The sequence below is a fragment of the Dipteris shenzhenensis genome, chromosome 11 (assembly GCF_047967505.1).
Source record: "Dipteris shenzhenensis isolate YYH24624 ecotype China chromosome 11, Dip_SZ_1.0, whole genome shotgun sequence".
In the NCBI taxonomy this organism is placed as follows: Eukaryota; Viridiplantae; Streptophyta; class Polypodiopsida; order Gleicheniales; family Dipteridaceae; genus Dipteris; species Dipteris shenzhenensis.
This window is the reverse complement of record NC_141606.1, coordinates 6,276,953-6,292,425: the sequence shown is the minus strand read 5'-3', so window position 1 is coordinate 6,292,425 and position 15,473 is coordinate 6,276,953. Positions and strand designations below refer to the sequence as shown.

The following is a 15,473-nucleotide window of genomic DNA, read 5'->3' as shown; positions in this document are numbered from 1 at the left end:
GCTTTGACCTTCCATATGTAAGATCTACAAGGTTGCATGAATGGTATATGGGGTTCCCCTCCTTCCTTTTCCTGTTCTTCTCATACTCAACCACAAATCAAAGTGGTAGATCTGTATGAAACCAAACTATTTGTGCCTTTAGGTGTTGACTATCAGAAATTGATTGTAAAACTCCCCAATAACCCAAGCGTTAGAATTCACAGAGCAGTTACCCTGTTATGACATTTAGAATATTTTATAGGTGCTAGATTTCAAATCCTGTTCACAGTGGGTTCTTTGTATCAAAGAGAAGGGATGCAAAGTGTTCGGATTCATTTTCAGAATAGTGATGCACACACGCACGCGCGCGCATACACACACACACATGCATGTACACACTTTCTTTGTTTTGTTTTAGCGAAAAAACAGTTTTATCATTCAAAATAATTTACATTCATGTCGCTCCAGAGTGGAGCAAGTACTACTCAAAACTAAAAGTAGCAATAAAACACTTCGAGCTAGGCTAGAGGAAGATCTCCAAGAGAGTACACATTTTGGAGGGATTGATTCAGGGAAGAATGACAGATGATAAACATCCACCAAAGCATGCCTATAGAATCGAATGTTACAGGCATGAGATAATGACCACAAAGCCCAGAAGCAAGACCAGCAAAGAACCATGCATAGTCTGGTGTAGAGGCATATCTACCAAACGACCAAAACTCCCTGCCAAATGAAATGTTGGGAAAATGAGCATGAAGAAAGCTCCAAGTCTGGGAAGAAAATAACGAGCAGTAGGGCAGGTTCAGAGAAGATGCAGAACAATCTCCCTTGGACGCGAACAGGTAGGGCAAGCCAAGGAAGCTATATGCCTCGCAGCCAACAAAGAACCCACCGGTAATGCCCCAACTAAACAGTGCCACAAGAAGACTGCTGCATGAGGGGAAGTTTACAAGTTTAGATGTGTCTGAGAGAAACCTTCGACCAAGTAATAGACTTGCGAAGATGCCAAAAAAGGTTCCCATACTGTTGGATCCCCGGCTGTGGAAGCAATATATTGTAGGCTTTCTTGGCAGAAGGATTTGCAAACAAGGAAAGAGAATAACTTGGAAGTCCCGATCAAACTTTCAATCCTGTTAAGGGAGAGTAGTAAACAGGTAGGGATAGGCTGAAAAGGCTGCAGCATATTAGTGAGAAAGCGCCAAATAGGCCTGTGATGCAAACCCAAACAAAACTGTCTCCTAGCTCGAGGAGAAGAAAGTGTAAGGCATTGATCATCCACCACTTCTTCCACTCTGGAAATACCCAGATGATGTAAGAAATATGTCGTTCTAGGCCGAAGATGCGCTAAAGGGGTAGTGGCTCCAATGGATGCTCTGCAAATGAAGGGTGTTCTCAGGATTTGGAGGACATCTTGACCAACTCAAACAAGCCAAGAGCTGCTACCAATCCTGAATCAAACGAGTATAAAAGGGACACCTAGGAATACGACCATGCAAATCCCCAAAGACAACATTTGATATAGTTGGAATCCAATGGTCAAAGGCATCTGTATGAAGAGATCCAATCAAACCAGAAAGCACACTGCTCCAAGAACGTGATTAAAAGGGTGGCCTTTTGAGCTAATAGATGATTGTGAGTATTCAAAATGTTCAAACTGGCTGCAGCTGCCCCTGGCTGTCCCGCTGCCCCGCCATCTCCGCTCTTCCGCAGCCCTCTCTGCCTCCCCCCCGCCCTCCCCCGCGTCAGCTCCGCCCCTCGCCATCTAGCCCACCCCTTTGCCTTCTCTGCTGCCCGCTCCCCGTCCCTTTCCGCCATCTCTGCCGTCTCCCACCTCCTCTCCTCTGTTGGCTCTTCTCCCCCTTCCCCTCCGCCCCCCGCCTCCTCTCCTCTGCCTGCTCTTCTAGCCCCCTCGCCACTTCTTCCGCCTCCCTCTGCCTCCTCCTCTTCCTCCTGTCGCGTCCCCTCTTCCGCCTCCCGTCGTCTCCCCCCGCTCCATCCGCTGCCCCCCACTGCCTTCTCACCTTCCTTGCCTCCCCTCCGCCCTGTCCACCTCTCTCCCCCCGTCTCTTCACCTCCTCTTTCCCGCCACCCCCCGCCGCCCCTCTTCCTTTTCTTGCCTCCTTCCCTGCCTTCTTCCTCCTTCCCTGAGCATGCCCTCGTCCGCTCCTCGCCTTGCCTCGTCTTCGCCTCCTCCTCTTACATCTTTCTGCCTCACCCCCTCCTTTTTATCTTCTTCCTCCTTGCAACGGGAGCATTCGTGCTTGTTCAACGAAAGAAAATCTTAGTGGTGACCCTTGGTCTGGCCAGAGGGGCTCTATGGCAGCACCCTCGAATCCCACATCCGTTAAGGTTCTTCTTTTCCCAGCCGACAAGCAACAGGTACAACAGGTAGTTCAGTCCCTCAAGCCTCACTCCTACAAGGAGACAGGTGCAAGAGTGGATCCAGGCGAGCTTGGCACTAGAGGGTGACCACATTTAGGAGACTATCTATGGAAGAGGCATATTCCTCATCCAGCTGAGTTCCCCTGACACTGCCTCGACACTCGTGGAGCAGAGCCCTATCCTCCTTGGACCGCATCTGGTGTACCTCTTTCCTTGGTACCATGGCTTTATAGTGGAGGACATGGATACGACACACCATGTTCCCCGTTTTTCGGTTATGCTCCGCTTCCCAGGGCTCCCAAAGGAGTATCGAGCTATCCTCCCCTCCATTGGTTGGGCATTTGGCACCGTGCTCGAGTCTTCGTCAGATTCGGCCGCTTTGGTAGTAGCAGATGAGGGGTCCCCAGGATCAAATTGGTGGTTGAGAGCCTAGAGTCCCTCCGAGAGTTGATCCTCCTGGAGACCCTCGAAGCGGGCACACTTCACCACCGAGTGGAGATTTTTGGGTTACCAGGTCGGTGTCTTCGTTGCGGACAGATTGGTCACCTAGCCAGAGATTGCCCTTGCGGCCAAGGCCGAGCCTCTCCCCCCCACCCCCGCAGAGCAGGCAGAGTCAGCAGGCCAGAGCCCAACACCCCCCCAGACAGGAGCAACATGAGTCTCAGACCCCTTGGGTGACCCCCTCAGAAGGAGACTGGACCCAAGTTAAGAAAAAAAAGAAACCAAGCAAACATGCACGCAAGCGTCGCAGACAGAGGGATAGACGTAGAGAGAGAGATAGGTCTTTTCGAGAGGCACTCGAGGAGGAGCAGCAGCAGGAGCCCTTACGTGGAGATCCACCTCCCCCAGCAGAAGGGGCCACTGCCCAGCCAGAGGATCCTCCTGTGATGGAGGTTCAGCATCTGCACTCACCCTTGCATCAGCAGCAAGTTCCGGGAGCTCCTGATGTTGCGATGGCAGAAGCTGCAGACGTTACCTTGACAGTGCGGTTGAAGAGGAGCGAGTCCAGAGCCCCGGTGAGCTTGATCAATAGGGGGCGTGTGGTTGCCCCTACTCCCCCCCCTCCCTCTCGAGATCCTACTCCCTTTTCACTCCCCCCCCCTTCCTCCTGGATTCCCTCGCCCCCTCCCCTCACTTTGCCCCTCCTGTTATGGTGGAAGCTCCTAACTCTGCGATGGCGGAAGCTGCGGATGTTACCCTGGCAGCACGTGTTACGCTCTAGCCGAGGTAGCATGACCTCGGAAGAATCAGTCGACATTTCCCTTAAAGGATCTATCTTTGTAATATATATGTTTGCGCTTCATGTAAATGATCGGGAGGGATTTAATGTCAAGGTCCTAGGTGAGGGCTGATAACACCAGACTAGATAGATCTAAGACCAAGGGCCTAGTGTTGAGATATTGCCTAGGGGCAAGGAATTAAATGCATCCCAAGAGAGGGGTGAAATGTTGCATTAGGAAGGCCCTATATAGATGACATGTGGCATCTAGATCTATCTAGGGATTTGGGGTTTGCTAAGGATAGAGAGAGAAGAGGAGAATGATTCAAGTGAATTTCAACGTAGATCTCCGCCTCGCTTGTGAGCCTTAGCAAGAATTGGCTGGGAGGAGAATCATGGTGCTGCTCCCGTGATCTACAGTAGAGGCTAGAGTTAGGAAGAGATTGTGATAATTGGTATCAGAGCTAGTTTACGAAAGGGGAAAGGTGGAGCGCTGGTGGCGAATCACCCGACGGTGACGACGAACAGGCTAGGCAAGTGAAAAGGCTGCAAAATATCAGACCAGCGTTGAAGGAGATCCAACGCTGCCGACGATGTCCGTGAGGAGTGGCGCTCACGTGGAGATTCCTGATTATTGGTGAAGCGATGCGTTGATCGCGACGACGCTGTGCAGCGCGTTGACCCACGAACGGGCTTACGCAAGCAAGTATCGAGAGTGAGGAAGGTCCTTCGACGTGGGCAGTCTGTGATTGACTGCGGATCAACGGAAAGCCTGGCACGGAAGTGTGACGTGCGTGGAACGGGACATGCAGGTGATTCGACGAAACGAGGGATGAAGAGCGCAGAAATTGGACGATGACGACGTGTCTGAGCGTAGCTCTCCCGCACTGATCATAGCTTGATCGGGCCTGACAGAGGTTCGTTGACGAAGGTCTTCGACTACTGTTTGTGTTCGGTGGTCGTTGGTAGAAGCCAGTTTACGGATGACTATGAGGTCTTTCGACGTGGGCAGTCCGGGAACTATTCGCAGAAGAATGGAAAGTCCAAGGAGCAGCAGCAGCAGCTCGTGAGTGGCGAGCACGAGCAAATTGCTCAGGTGAGCACGTAGTCAGGATTTGGCGCAGCGAGCACGACGGCATAGGAGCCACAGGCTTCGGGATATCTGGATACCTCGACCTGTGCCAGTTTTCGATTCCTTCAGACAGATTTCGATCAGAGTTCATAGACCAGGGGGCTCTCTGTCACTTCTGTCAATGCTGTGTTTTCTTCTCTTGTTTTAGTTTGGTGATGCTCCGCTTGCATATGAGTTTCCAGTCTACGATGCTATAGGGACAGATTATGCCTGTGCAGATGCCTCTATACTTGAGTCTGAGTTAATTTGCAAAAATTTCCCTAGTATAGGGAAAAGCGGGATTTGAATATATGCCTGTGTCAAGTGCGTAGTTAGTGTGCATGTCAGATTGCAGGAATTCCCTAGTATAGGGAATTGTGTTCAGAGTGTCAGTACACTGAATTGTGTCAGCTTGTGATTACAGTGTTCTAGGGGTGTAAAAAAAAAAAAAAAAAACCCCAAAACAAAACACCTATTGAACTAAATGGAAGCAGAAGAAGGGGCTTCCAGGAGGGACCCTGGTGAATCAGGAGTCCGGCCGACCCAGCAGGGATCGCGCCCAGTAGCTCACACTTTATCTGGCAGGATTGCATTGCTGGAGGATGCCTGCAACAGTTGTTAGCGCAGCAATTACAAGCGAAGGCAGGGCAATCTGAACTTAGGAGAGCGTTACAGAGTATGTCTGCCAGACCTTCTCGAGAAGAGAAGGGAAAGGCTCCAATGGAACTGGAGTCTAGTGTCCATACGGTCGAGCCTAGGAAGGCTAAAGTGCCAAATATTGCCAATTACAGACCGGAAAAGTATTCTGGTCGGATGAAGGACCGTAGCTCCGATGTCATTGAGACCTGGTTACACAAATGGGACGAGGCGTTCGCCATTTGTGAGATCAGAAATGACATCAAAAAGATCCGCGAGGCCACCCATATGTTTAGTGAGGCAGCGGATCGGTGGTGGATTAAACAACAAAAAGATGGCATAGCATCCACTACCTGGGAGGGGTTTAAAAGAGAGTTCAGGAAACACTTCTTACCTCCTGACGAAGCATCCCGAGCTTGGGATCAATATAGGAACCTTCGTCAGAGAAATTTATCAGTGGCAGAATACACTGATAAGTTTCGAGAGAGTGTAATGAAGGTTGATGAACCCCTGCCTCAATCAATCCAAGTGAAAGATTTCATATTTGGATTGAATGATCGAATAAAAATGGAAGTTCGGGCTAAGTACGCGAACACGTTAGATGATGCAATAGCTATAGCCCTGAACTACGAGGATGCCAAGGGCAGCAAGCCAAGTGGGTTTGCACAGGTCGGAACCCAGTATGGGTATCCGAAGAAGTCTGGGTTTAAGAAGAAGTGGGCTGAGTGGTTCGCAGCCGAGTGGTCAAGCCAAGCAGGCGAGACCGGCTGAAACTCCTAAACCAAGTACCACCATTGGAGTGAAGAGGAAAGTAACTCCAATGGCAGCCCGGGCTTGGTCTAAATCTCCCTTGAACCCAGAACAGCGGGAAAAAGCGAGGAGAGAAGGCTTATGCTTTGGTTGCCTTCAACCTCATCAGTGGAGAGATTGTCCACGTAATAAAGATCGTCGGATGGCTGAGATGGTGATCTCAGAGTGCGACGTGGAGATGCAGGGAAGTCCCAGAGCGGAAGAGATGCAGATTCAGCTAGCGGGATCTTCTCAGAGGTTAGTACCTTGTTTGTTCTGTGTGTCTGTTGCTAAGTTAGTGACGAGTGCACCTGATAACATCCTATCTAAGCCCGCAGCAACGGGGTATACAGCCTTCAATGATACGGAGTTAATCAAAATGAAAGGACAAGTGGCCAGTCATGATGTCATTGTGCTGTTTGACTCAGCGTCAACTCACAATGTGATTAACTCCAAGCTCGTGAAGAGGCTGAAATTAAAGACAAGTCCATCTGACTATGCGTATACAGTCAGGATGGCCGATGGAAGTTCAACTGAAGTATGGGACCAAAGGGTTACCCAGTTGGAGCTTCGGATTCAGGACTATGCTGAGAAGCTTGACTTTGAAATAACCAAGCTTGCTCATGCGGATATAGCCCTGGGAATGGCGTGGCATTCTAGGAAGAATCCAGCCATTGATTGGAAAAAGCACGTATATCAATTCAAGATGAATGATGTGCTTTATGTCTTGCGAGGTGAAAGAGATATACCTCAGGGACCGTTGGTTTCCGTGATGGAAATCAGAAAGGCTCAAGTAGAGTTTTTGTACCTTTGCACAGCATCGGTAGAGTCGATGGATGATTCTTCGACTAGCACTGATGTTACGCAAAGTGGTGAGATGGCCAAGCTGGCTAATCTTATAACAGAGGAGTTCTCTGAATGTTTTAGGGATGAACTACCTTATGGGTTACCTCCAGAGCGGAAAGTTCAGCATAAGATTGAACTGATCCCGGGGGCAGAACCTGTAAATAGACCTCCCTATAGAATGAGTTTTACTGAAGAGGCGGAGGTGCGTAGACAATTGGAAGAATACCTTAAGTTGGGGCAGATTCAACGAAGTTTCTCACCTTTTGCTTCGCCAGTGATATTAAAGAGGAAAAAGGATGATACGTTTCGCCTCTGTATAGATTACAGAGCATTGAATAATATCACTGCTAAGCACAGGTATCCGATGGCTCGGATTGATGATTTGCTAGATGCACTACATGGAGCCGTGATTTTCAGCAAGATAGATCTTAAGTGCGGCTACCATCAGATCCGGATTAGAGCCGAGGATGTGCATAAAACCACTTTCAGGAGCAGGTTTGGTCATTATGAGTTTTTGGTAATGCCCTTCGGACTTACCAATGCTCCAGCGACCTTCGTCATGCTTATGAACGATTTACTACGTCCGTATATCGGAAAGTTCGTAGTACATTTCATAGACGATATCCTAATATTCAGTAAGAGTGTTACTGAACATCGTGAACACTTAAGGATAGTGTTCAGTACTTTGAGGAAAGCCAGTCTTTATGTGAATAAGAAGAAAACTATACTGTGTATGGTTAGGCTTGAGTATTTAGGGTTCATAATTACTCCACAGGGGGTAGAAATGGATCCGAAGAAAGTGGTTGCGATACTGACTTGGCCAATCCCTCAGAGTCTGACCGCGTTGCGATCATTCTTGGGATTTGTCCAGTTTTATAGAAGGCATATCAAAGGATATTCCGGAATAGTATCGCCATTGATTGATCTGACCTCAGATAAAATACCTTTTGTTTGGGGACAGAATCAACAAGAAAGTTTTAACACCATAAAACAAGCTGTGGTCTCAGGACCGGTGTTAAAAATAGTTGATCCCCAGAAACCGTTGTTCCTAGAAACCGATGCGAGTGGCATTGCGGTAGGAGCAGTCCTCCTTCAAGAGGGAAGGCCAGTAGCCTTTGAAAGCAAGAAGCTTTCTCCCTCTCAAAGGAATTGGCCAACTCATGAATTGGAGTTGTATGCAGTTATCCATGCTTTGAAAACATGGAGGCATTATCTGTATGGTTCAGAGTTTTATGTGGATGTGGATCATGATACTCTGAAACATTTTTTGTAAACAGCCTGACTTGAGGGGCCGCCAAGCTAGGTGGGCAGAGCTCATGCAGGAGTTTAATCTAACGATTCGGTACCGAAGAGGAAAAGACAATAAGGTAGCTGATGCGTTGTCTCGCATTATGCACAACTTGAGTTTCACGGTATTAGAGAGTGCTCTAATGACCGAGATTAGAGAAACTCAAAAGGTGGACGAGTTTGTCCAGAGCTTATGGCCTAAGGCTCATGTGTTAAAACCCGGGGAAAATGAAAAGGATGACCTGGCATCCAGAAAAGGCCAAACTTATGCAAGATATACCATAAGGGATGGTATGCTAGTTAGAAATGGCAAGGTTGTAGTACCTGGTCAAAATGATCTCAGGCAGAGAGTCATTCGACAGTGCCATGATAGCCCGTGTGCGGGACATCCAGGTGTCGAGAAGACCTATGATCTCGTGAAGCAAGATTTCTTTTGGCCAAAGATGAAAAAGCATATTCATGAGTATGTGACACGGTGTTTCTCGTGTCAGGTAAGTAAGGCCGAGCGGGTGAAGCCACCCGGACTTTTACAGCCCTTGGAAATACCACTAAGTAAGTGGGAGAGCATTTCCATGGACTTTATTGTAGGGCTACCTGCAACACAAGGAGGATATAATTCTATCCTTGTGGTGGTTGATCGTCTAACCAAGATGGCTCACTTCATTCCGACTAGAGAGTCTGTTAGTGCCCCGCAAGTGGCGGATTTGTTCATTAGACATATATTCCGTCTGCATGGATTACCTAGATCCATAGTGTCAGACCGAGATGTCAGATTTACCGGTCATTTCTGGACAGCGGTATTGGAGACACTGAGGACTGAGTTAGGAATGAGTAGTGGGGATCATCCTGAGACGGATGGTCAGACGGAGAGAGTCAACCAAACTTTAGAAGATATGCTGAGGGCATATGTGTCATTGAGGCAACATACATGGGACAAGTGGTTGCCATTGTTGGAGTTTGCCTACAATGATAGGAAACATTCATCTACTGGGTTCAGTCCGTTTGAACTGAACTATGGTTATAGACCAGCCAATCCGACTATAGTTGGAGTACCTCAGAAAGTGCCTAGTGCCGCGAACTTTGTAGTTCAGATGCGGGAGATGCTAGCACTTGCGAGAGCTAATATCCGCCTGGATAGAGCCAAGGTGTATGCGGATGAAAATCGGTCTATAAGAGTATTTGAAGAAGGAGAAAAATTTTTTCTCAGAATTCCTTCGCACTCGAAGTCGTTGACTTCAGGAGAGTGTGCTAAGTTATCACCTCGATACTGTGGGCCGTGGTTAATTCTAAAGAGAATAGGCAGTGTAGCCTATAAATTAGAATTGCCACAGGGGTGTAAGGTGCACCCGGTTTTTCATGTTTCACGTTTAAAGAAATTTTTACATACAGGTGACTCACTAATCGAAGGTGTGGTTTTGTTTCAGGAGATAGAGGATATTGCAAGGCGCAAACCAACAAGAATCCTGGATCGAGGAACAATGCAAATACGAAATCAAAAGATACCCACGGTGTTGGTTGCATGGCATGGTCAGCCTCTATCCGAAGCTACCTGGGAATCCGTATATCAGTTGCGGAGAGTGTTCCCAGACTTTATCATCGAGGAGGCTGATGTCTGAAGAGGGAAGGAATGTTACGCTCTAGCCGAGGTAGCATGACCTCGGAAGAATCAGTCGACATTTCCCTTAAAGGATCTATCTCTGTAATATATATGTTTGCGCTTCATGTAAATGATCGGGAGGGATTTAATGTCAAGGTCCTAGGTGAGGGCTGATAGCACCAGACTAGATAGATCTAAGACCAAGGGCCTAGTGCTGAGATATTGCCTAGGGGCAAGGAATTAAATGCATCCCAAGAGAGGGGTGAAATGTTGCATTAGGAAGGCCCTATATAGATGACATGTGGCATCTAGATCTATCTAGGGATTTGGGGTTTGCTAAGGCTAGAGAGAGAAGAGAAGAGAATGATTCAAGTGAATTTTAACGTAGATCTCTGCCTCGCGTGTGAGCCTTAGCAAGAATTGGCTGGGAGGAGAATCATGGTGCTGCTCCCGTGATCTGCAGTAGAGGCTAGAGTTAGGAAGAGACTGTGATAGCACGGCTAAAGAGGAGCGAGTCCAGAGCCTCGGCAAGCTTGATCAGCAGGGTGTGTGTGGTTGCCCCTACTCCCCTCCGCCCCCCTCTCCCTCCAGATCGCGCTCCCTTTTCACTCCCCCGTCCCCTCCTGGATTCCCCCCACCCCCTCCCTCCACCTCGCCCCTCTTGCTATGGTCACCCTCACCACTCGTCCCCCTCCCTCCGCCTTGCCCCTTCGACCCCCCTTCCACTGCCTCAGCAGGTTCTTCAGCCTCTAATCCCTCCCCTGCCTTGACATCCCTGTTAGCAGGCAAGGGTAAGGTGACGTCCCCTTCCGCTTCCTCACCGCAGCATCCGGCCTAGTCAAGGAGGGAGTCAGAGGGAAGGGGCTCTCGTCCTCTCGGATTGAGCTTCCAATCTCCAGCCTGGGCGTCCCTTACTGTCAGACTTCTGGAGATTGGGACCCCGGAATTATCTGGAGATTCCGGACTCTTACCCTCTACCCGTGGAGGTAGTGCTTGTGGTCTTGCAGCCTCGGAAAGGGGGTTCGTGGGCTCTTAGACACACCCAGTTTGGAGATTGCAGTTCGCATCCACTTGGTTGGAGAAGTGGTCCCCAGTGGCGTTTGATGCTATTATGGGAGATTAGATTTCACGCATGATGGACGAGTGGATGGGGCCACAGGGACTGGACCGGGTTGTTTTTCCAAAATTTGAGCTAAGCATTTACAAACACCTTATATTTTTGAAAAAAAGTTCGATTTGCATTTGAAATACATCTGAGCTAAGCTATAGTCACTCCCATGGTCCACACAGCTCCCTAGATTGTAGAGTATAGACTCTAGTGTATTATACAATCTTGTTCTAGTAATTGGTTTCAACTTCACCTCCGGAGTGCCGACAGAAACTCAGTACGAAGACTTGTATAAATGGATGCTCAAGTATGTGTGGGTGTGTGAATCTGTATGTGTGAGAGCATATTTTTTATACTATAGTCTACACCCACTGTTGGGCGCTGATGAGGTCAGTGGGGATGTCATAGTAGCTAGTCCCTGCTATGCGTGATGGAGTTTATGGTTTTCAATCTTGTGAGTGACTATCGTGAGATTGAAACTGCACTATGTTGTGTTTTTAGAGGATGAGTTTGGGAATGTTCTTGGATTCATCTAGGTATATTGGTTTCAACTTTGAGCTTTTAGTTTCAAGTTGAATCTCTTTGTGTATTATTTAGTTCCATGTATGATGCATGTACATCGATAGTCAACTATGCTAGAATCTATTTAATTGCTGATGGTGATTATTCGTTGCATTTTATGGACTATAGTCTATAGTATATTGTCCCTCTCCCCTCTCTCTCTCCCCCCCTCCTCCCTTCCCTCCCTTTTTTTGGGGGGGGGAAAAGATAATAATTTACAAAGCTGGCATACCTTAAGTACCTCAAATTTTTTTCCATACGGCGCAACATACTGGTACTCATGCCATACGCATGGTACCAGCTTTGAAGAATTTATATCTGTGACTGAATGTATGATTGTGCAAACAAGAATGCTGAACCTTTTTACGTTTTAAGTAAAATTTAGCAATTTATCAGATGTTGGCTGATTTGTGAGTACACTAGTTTCAGATCTGTAATCCTCTCAGTGTTTATGCAGGAGTACAAATACATTGCAAGAAAACGCATTGATTTTTTACGCATGACTAGACCTCAGCTTGATCAATTCACGGTTCTTGTACGGGCTATTCCAAAATCTGGTCAACAGACGTATAATGAACATGCTGAACAGTTTTTTCGAGCTTATAATCCTCACACGTACTTATTACATCACATTGTTTACGAAGATGGAAAGGTGGAAAAATTGTTGGTATGTGGCTGACTTCTTTTATTCCTATATTTCTATGCTTGTTCCCAATATATCTTGCAGAGATTTGACAAGCGAGTAAGGTTGCAGGCTGGATGTGAAAGCTTTAAATTGGATTATAAAACACCAAGCCTTCGGGCTAGGTAGTGACACTAGGTGACTTACTGGGAAATTGAGTTAGACATAATACCAATACATGCAATGCTGTAGATGCATGGAAGATTGAGGACTGCTAAATGCTAGCCTTTGCCATGGCTGTGTCTGCCCTTGACGTCCGGAGTGCCGACAGAAACTCAATACGAAGACCTTTGTATAAACGGATGCTCAAGGTGTTTGGGTGTGTGGATTTGTATGTGTGAGAGCATGCATGTATACTATGATCTACACCCATTGTTGGGCACTGAGGACGCTTGTGGGGATGTCATTGTAGCTAGTTCCTGCTATGTGTGATGGAGTTTATGAGTTTCAACCTTATGAGTGAGATTGAAACTGCAGTAGTTGTGTCTTTAGAGGATGAGTTTGGGCATGTCCTGGATTCACATCTAGATATATGGAAGATTAAGGACTGTTGAAACTAATGCACATTGTGGAGAAACGTTAAGTGTAAGACATCTCTGTATTGATTTTCGGAACAAGCTTTGATTTTTGCAAGTGCAATTATTTTGATATTGTTGGTTGTAAAGAGGGTGCTTTTCATGGGGTCTGTGAAGAACGGATAGTTAAATGGATGCACGCATAATGAAGATAACACTATAGGTTTACACAGGGATGCCATCGATGCCTCCATGAAGTGGTTGCTTGTTTTCAAAGCAAGCATACAAATAAGTGGATTCATCGGTATGTATATTCGTTGTGCATACATTCAGACTTGAGTAGCATGCATGAACAAAGTCTTTGCTTTGGATTTCTCAAGTGTTGAGGGACTGGAGGGTGAAAGCCTCCCTAGCAAGCAGAGGGGGAAGTCTTGTTGCTTCTTCAAAGCTCGTTTGCAGGATTTTGGAACGAGAACCTATTGAGGCATTTAGATAGGGACATATGCATGTCAAAAGAGTACACTGGTACTCAAGGATTGCTCATGATCCAAGATTTCTAGAAAGACACTTGGCCTTGGAGATCTATGTGGATCAGCCTATGGGAAATCACTATTTAGGTGAAGGATTTGGTTGCGGACATTGCCAGAGTGATGGGTTGAAACAAACGTTGGGAGCATGGTGCTTGGTAAGATCCAAGCTATCCTTAGGTTCTTTGAGAAATGGTTGGATGATGTTTGTGAGAGGATTGTTCAAGAACGCTAGCGGCTTAGTGATTGAGGATGGTGGTGCCAATGACCTTTGATACTAGCTAGATTGTACCTATATACAAGGGTGGTTTCCTTACACAGGACCGGATTGAAGGAGCAAGAGCTGTAGATTCAAAGACCTATGATCGTGCATGTCTCCAACTTGTTCTTAATTGTTTCTCAATGGGAGCTAATGGAGCATCTGCATCAACATGTGGATGTTCGCTCACATTGGGTCAACTGCCTAGTTTCCCACTAGCAACGTATGATGCATTACCAATCGGCTGCTAATCTTGGTGCAAACACTGAACTAGTGTTGTAGCCAAAGTATGTCATTAACTTCAATCCTTAGAAAGGGGGGAGGCACTTGATAACATCTATACTGCTACTGATGCTACTACTAGAGGTAGAGCCACCACCACTAAAGGTGCTACAGGTTCTACTGGGGCTTTAGATGGTATCATTAGGAAAAAAGGGAGCTCATTTTGGGGCCTTTTAGGGTTTAGAAAATAAGGCTCTCGACCAATCAGAAGAGGGCCAACGTAACGTTGGAAAAATACCAAAAACCATGTAAAAATATAAAATAAGTCATATTCAAAATCTTTTTCTTTTATTATGTCTAACATACGTGATCTTCAAAAGCTGATTTTCTATGCAGTATTTGATGATTCTGACATCGCCAGCGCGTCTGGAGTGGGCCAAAATCCCCAAATTGATCGTGGAGACACTGAAAACTGACGCCCGGAGGTTCGGAAAAGGGCAAAAATGCCCGAAATGGGGGATTTGCACAAAAACGCTGGGTGGCATTGTGCCAACTGGCCAAATCGCGTTTTTGTGCAAATTTTCCATTCCGGGCATTTTTGCCCTTTTCGGGCCTCAGGGCATTGGTTTTCGGTGTCTCCAGGGTCGATTTGGGGGTTTTGGCTTGCTTCGGACGTGCTGGCGATGTTAGAATCATCAAATACTGCACAGAAAATCAAGGATCTTATATATGCATTAAATGTGAAGCTTGAGCACTAGACTGACATTTTGCAGTAAGTATCCGTATTTTATGGCATTTCCCATATTTTGAGTGCAAAAAAAATAGGTAAATAGTGAATTTCTTATAGGGCCTCAAAATGAGTTCCCTTCTTTCCTAATGGGGGAAGATCCTGTTGAATGAGGGGATTGGGGCACTTAATGGGTCAACGAGAACCTTTGATGAGATTGTTGGAGAAGTCAAACTTCAACCAAAAGTGAATGCATTGACTTTTTGATGAGAATGCCAACTCTATGTTTTTTGACCTGCTTTGTAGAGCACATAAAATTTCTTAAGTTCTTGCATATTCTTTAATGGAAGGCCATGTTAAAGAAAGTAAATTGGAAAAAATTGAAATGTTCTCTTCGTTTTTTCTCCCCGGGGGGGTTGGGAATCGTGTTTGGAATTTCCTTCAGTATTGTATATATTTGAAAACACATTTCTGTAGGCCATCTTCTGGTGGTTCTAGTGATGCCCTGTAGGCCATGGTATGTGCCTTGTAGGCATAAGTGTAGGCACTTGTAGTGTTAGTGCCTTTTAGGCCACATAGGACACTTAGTCCTATGTGACACCTAGGACACTTAGTCCTAGGTCTAGGTACAAGTACCTTGTACTTGTATTTTTTCATCATCTAAGTTTGACGTGACGGCTGAACTATCGTGCGACTCTTTGCTACTTGCACTCTCTCTCTCTCTATGCCTATCGATCCTACAGTGGTATCAGAGCTAGGTTGACTCGTCTCCTGCTCATCGGGTTTGTACCAGTCGTACAGCCGTACCTCCGTACATATCTGCGCCACCGTACGTTGGATCCCGTACACAATACTTGTTACGTACGTCTGTACTGCGCCGTACTGTGCTCCATTGCGTTGCACTTTTCGTACAGTCGTGTGTTGTGTTCCGTACTTCGCCGTACTGCATTTCGTACTTGCGCTGACGTACAGACGTACACTCAGCTTTGTACTTGAACCACCATACAACTACGTACCTGCGTT

General features: G+C 46.8%; 1 protein-coding gene across 3 annotated transcripts in view; it reads left to right on the top strand.

Moving 5' to 3' along the window:
* Positions 1 to 15,473, top strand: part of LOC147896541 (hyperosmolality-gated Ca2+ permeable channel 2.3-like) — an 82,935-nt gene that overhangs the window by 10,766 nt on the left and 56,696 nt on the right. For 2 of the 3 annotated variants that reach the window (XM_087381615.1, XM_087381617.1), the window contains exon 4: positions 11,976 to 12,185. In XM_087381615.1, coding sequence (XP_087237741.1) covers positions 11,976 to 12,185 — 210 coding nt within the window. The remainder of the gene's footprint in view (positions 1 to 11,975; positions 12,186 to 15,473) is intronic. The other variant, XM_087381616.1, reaches the window with a different exon arrangement.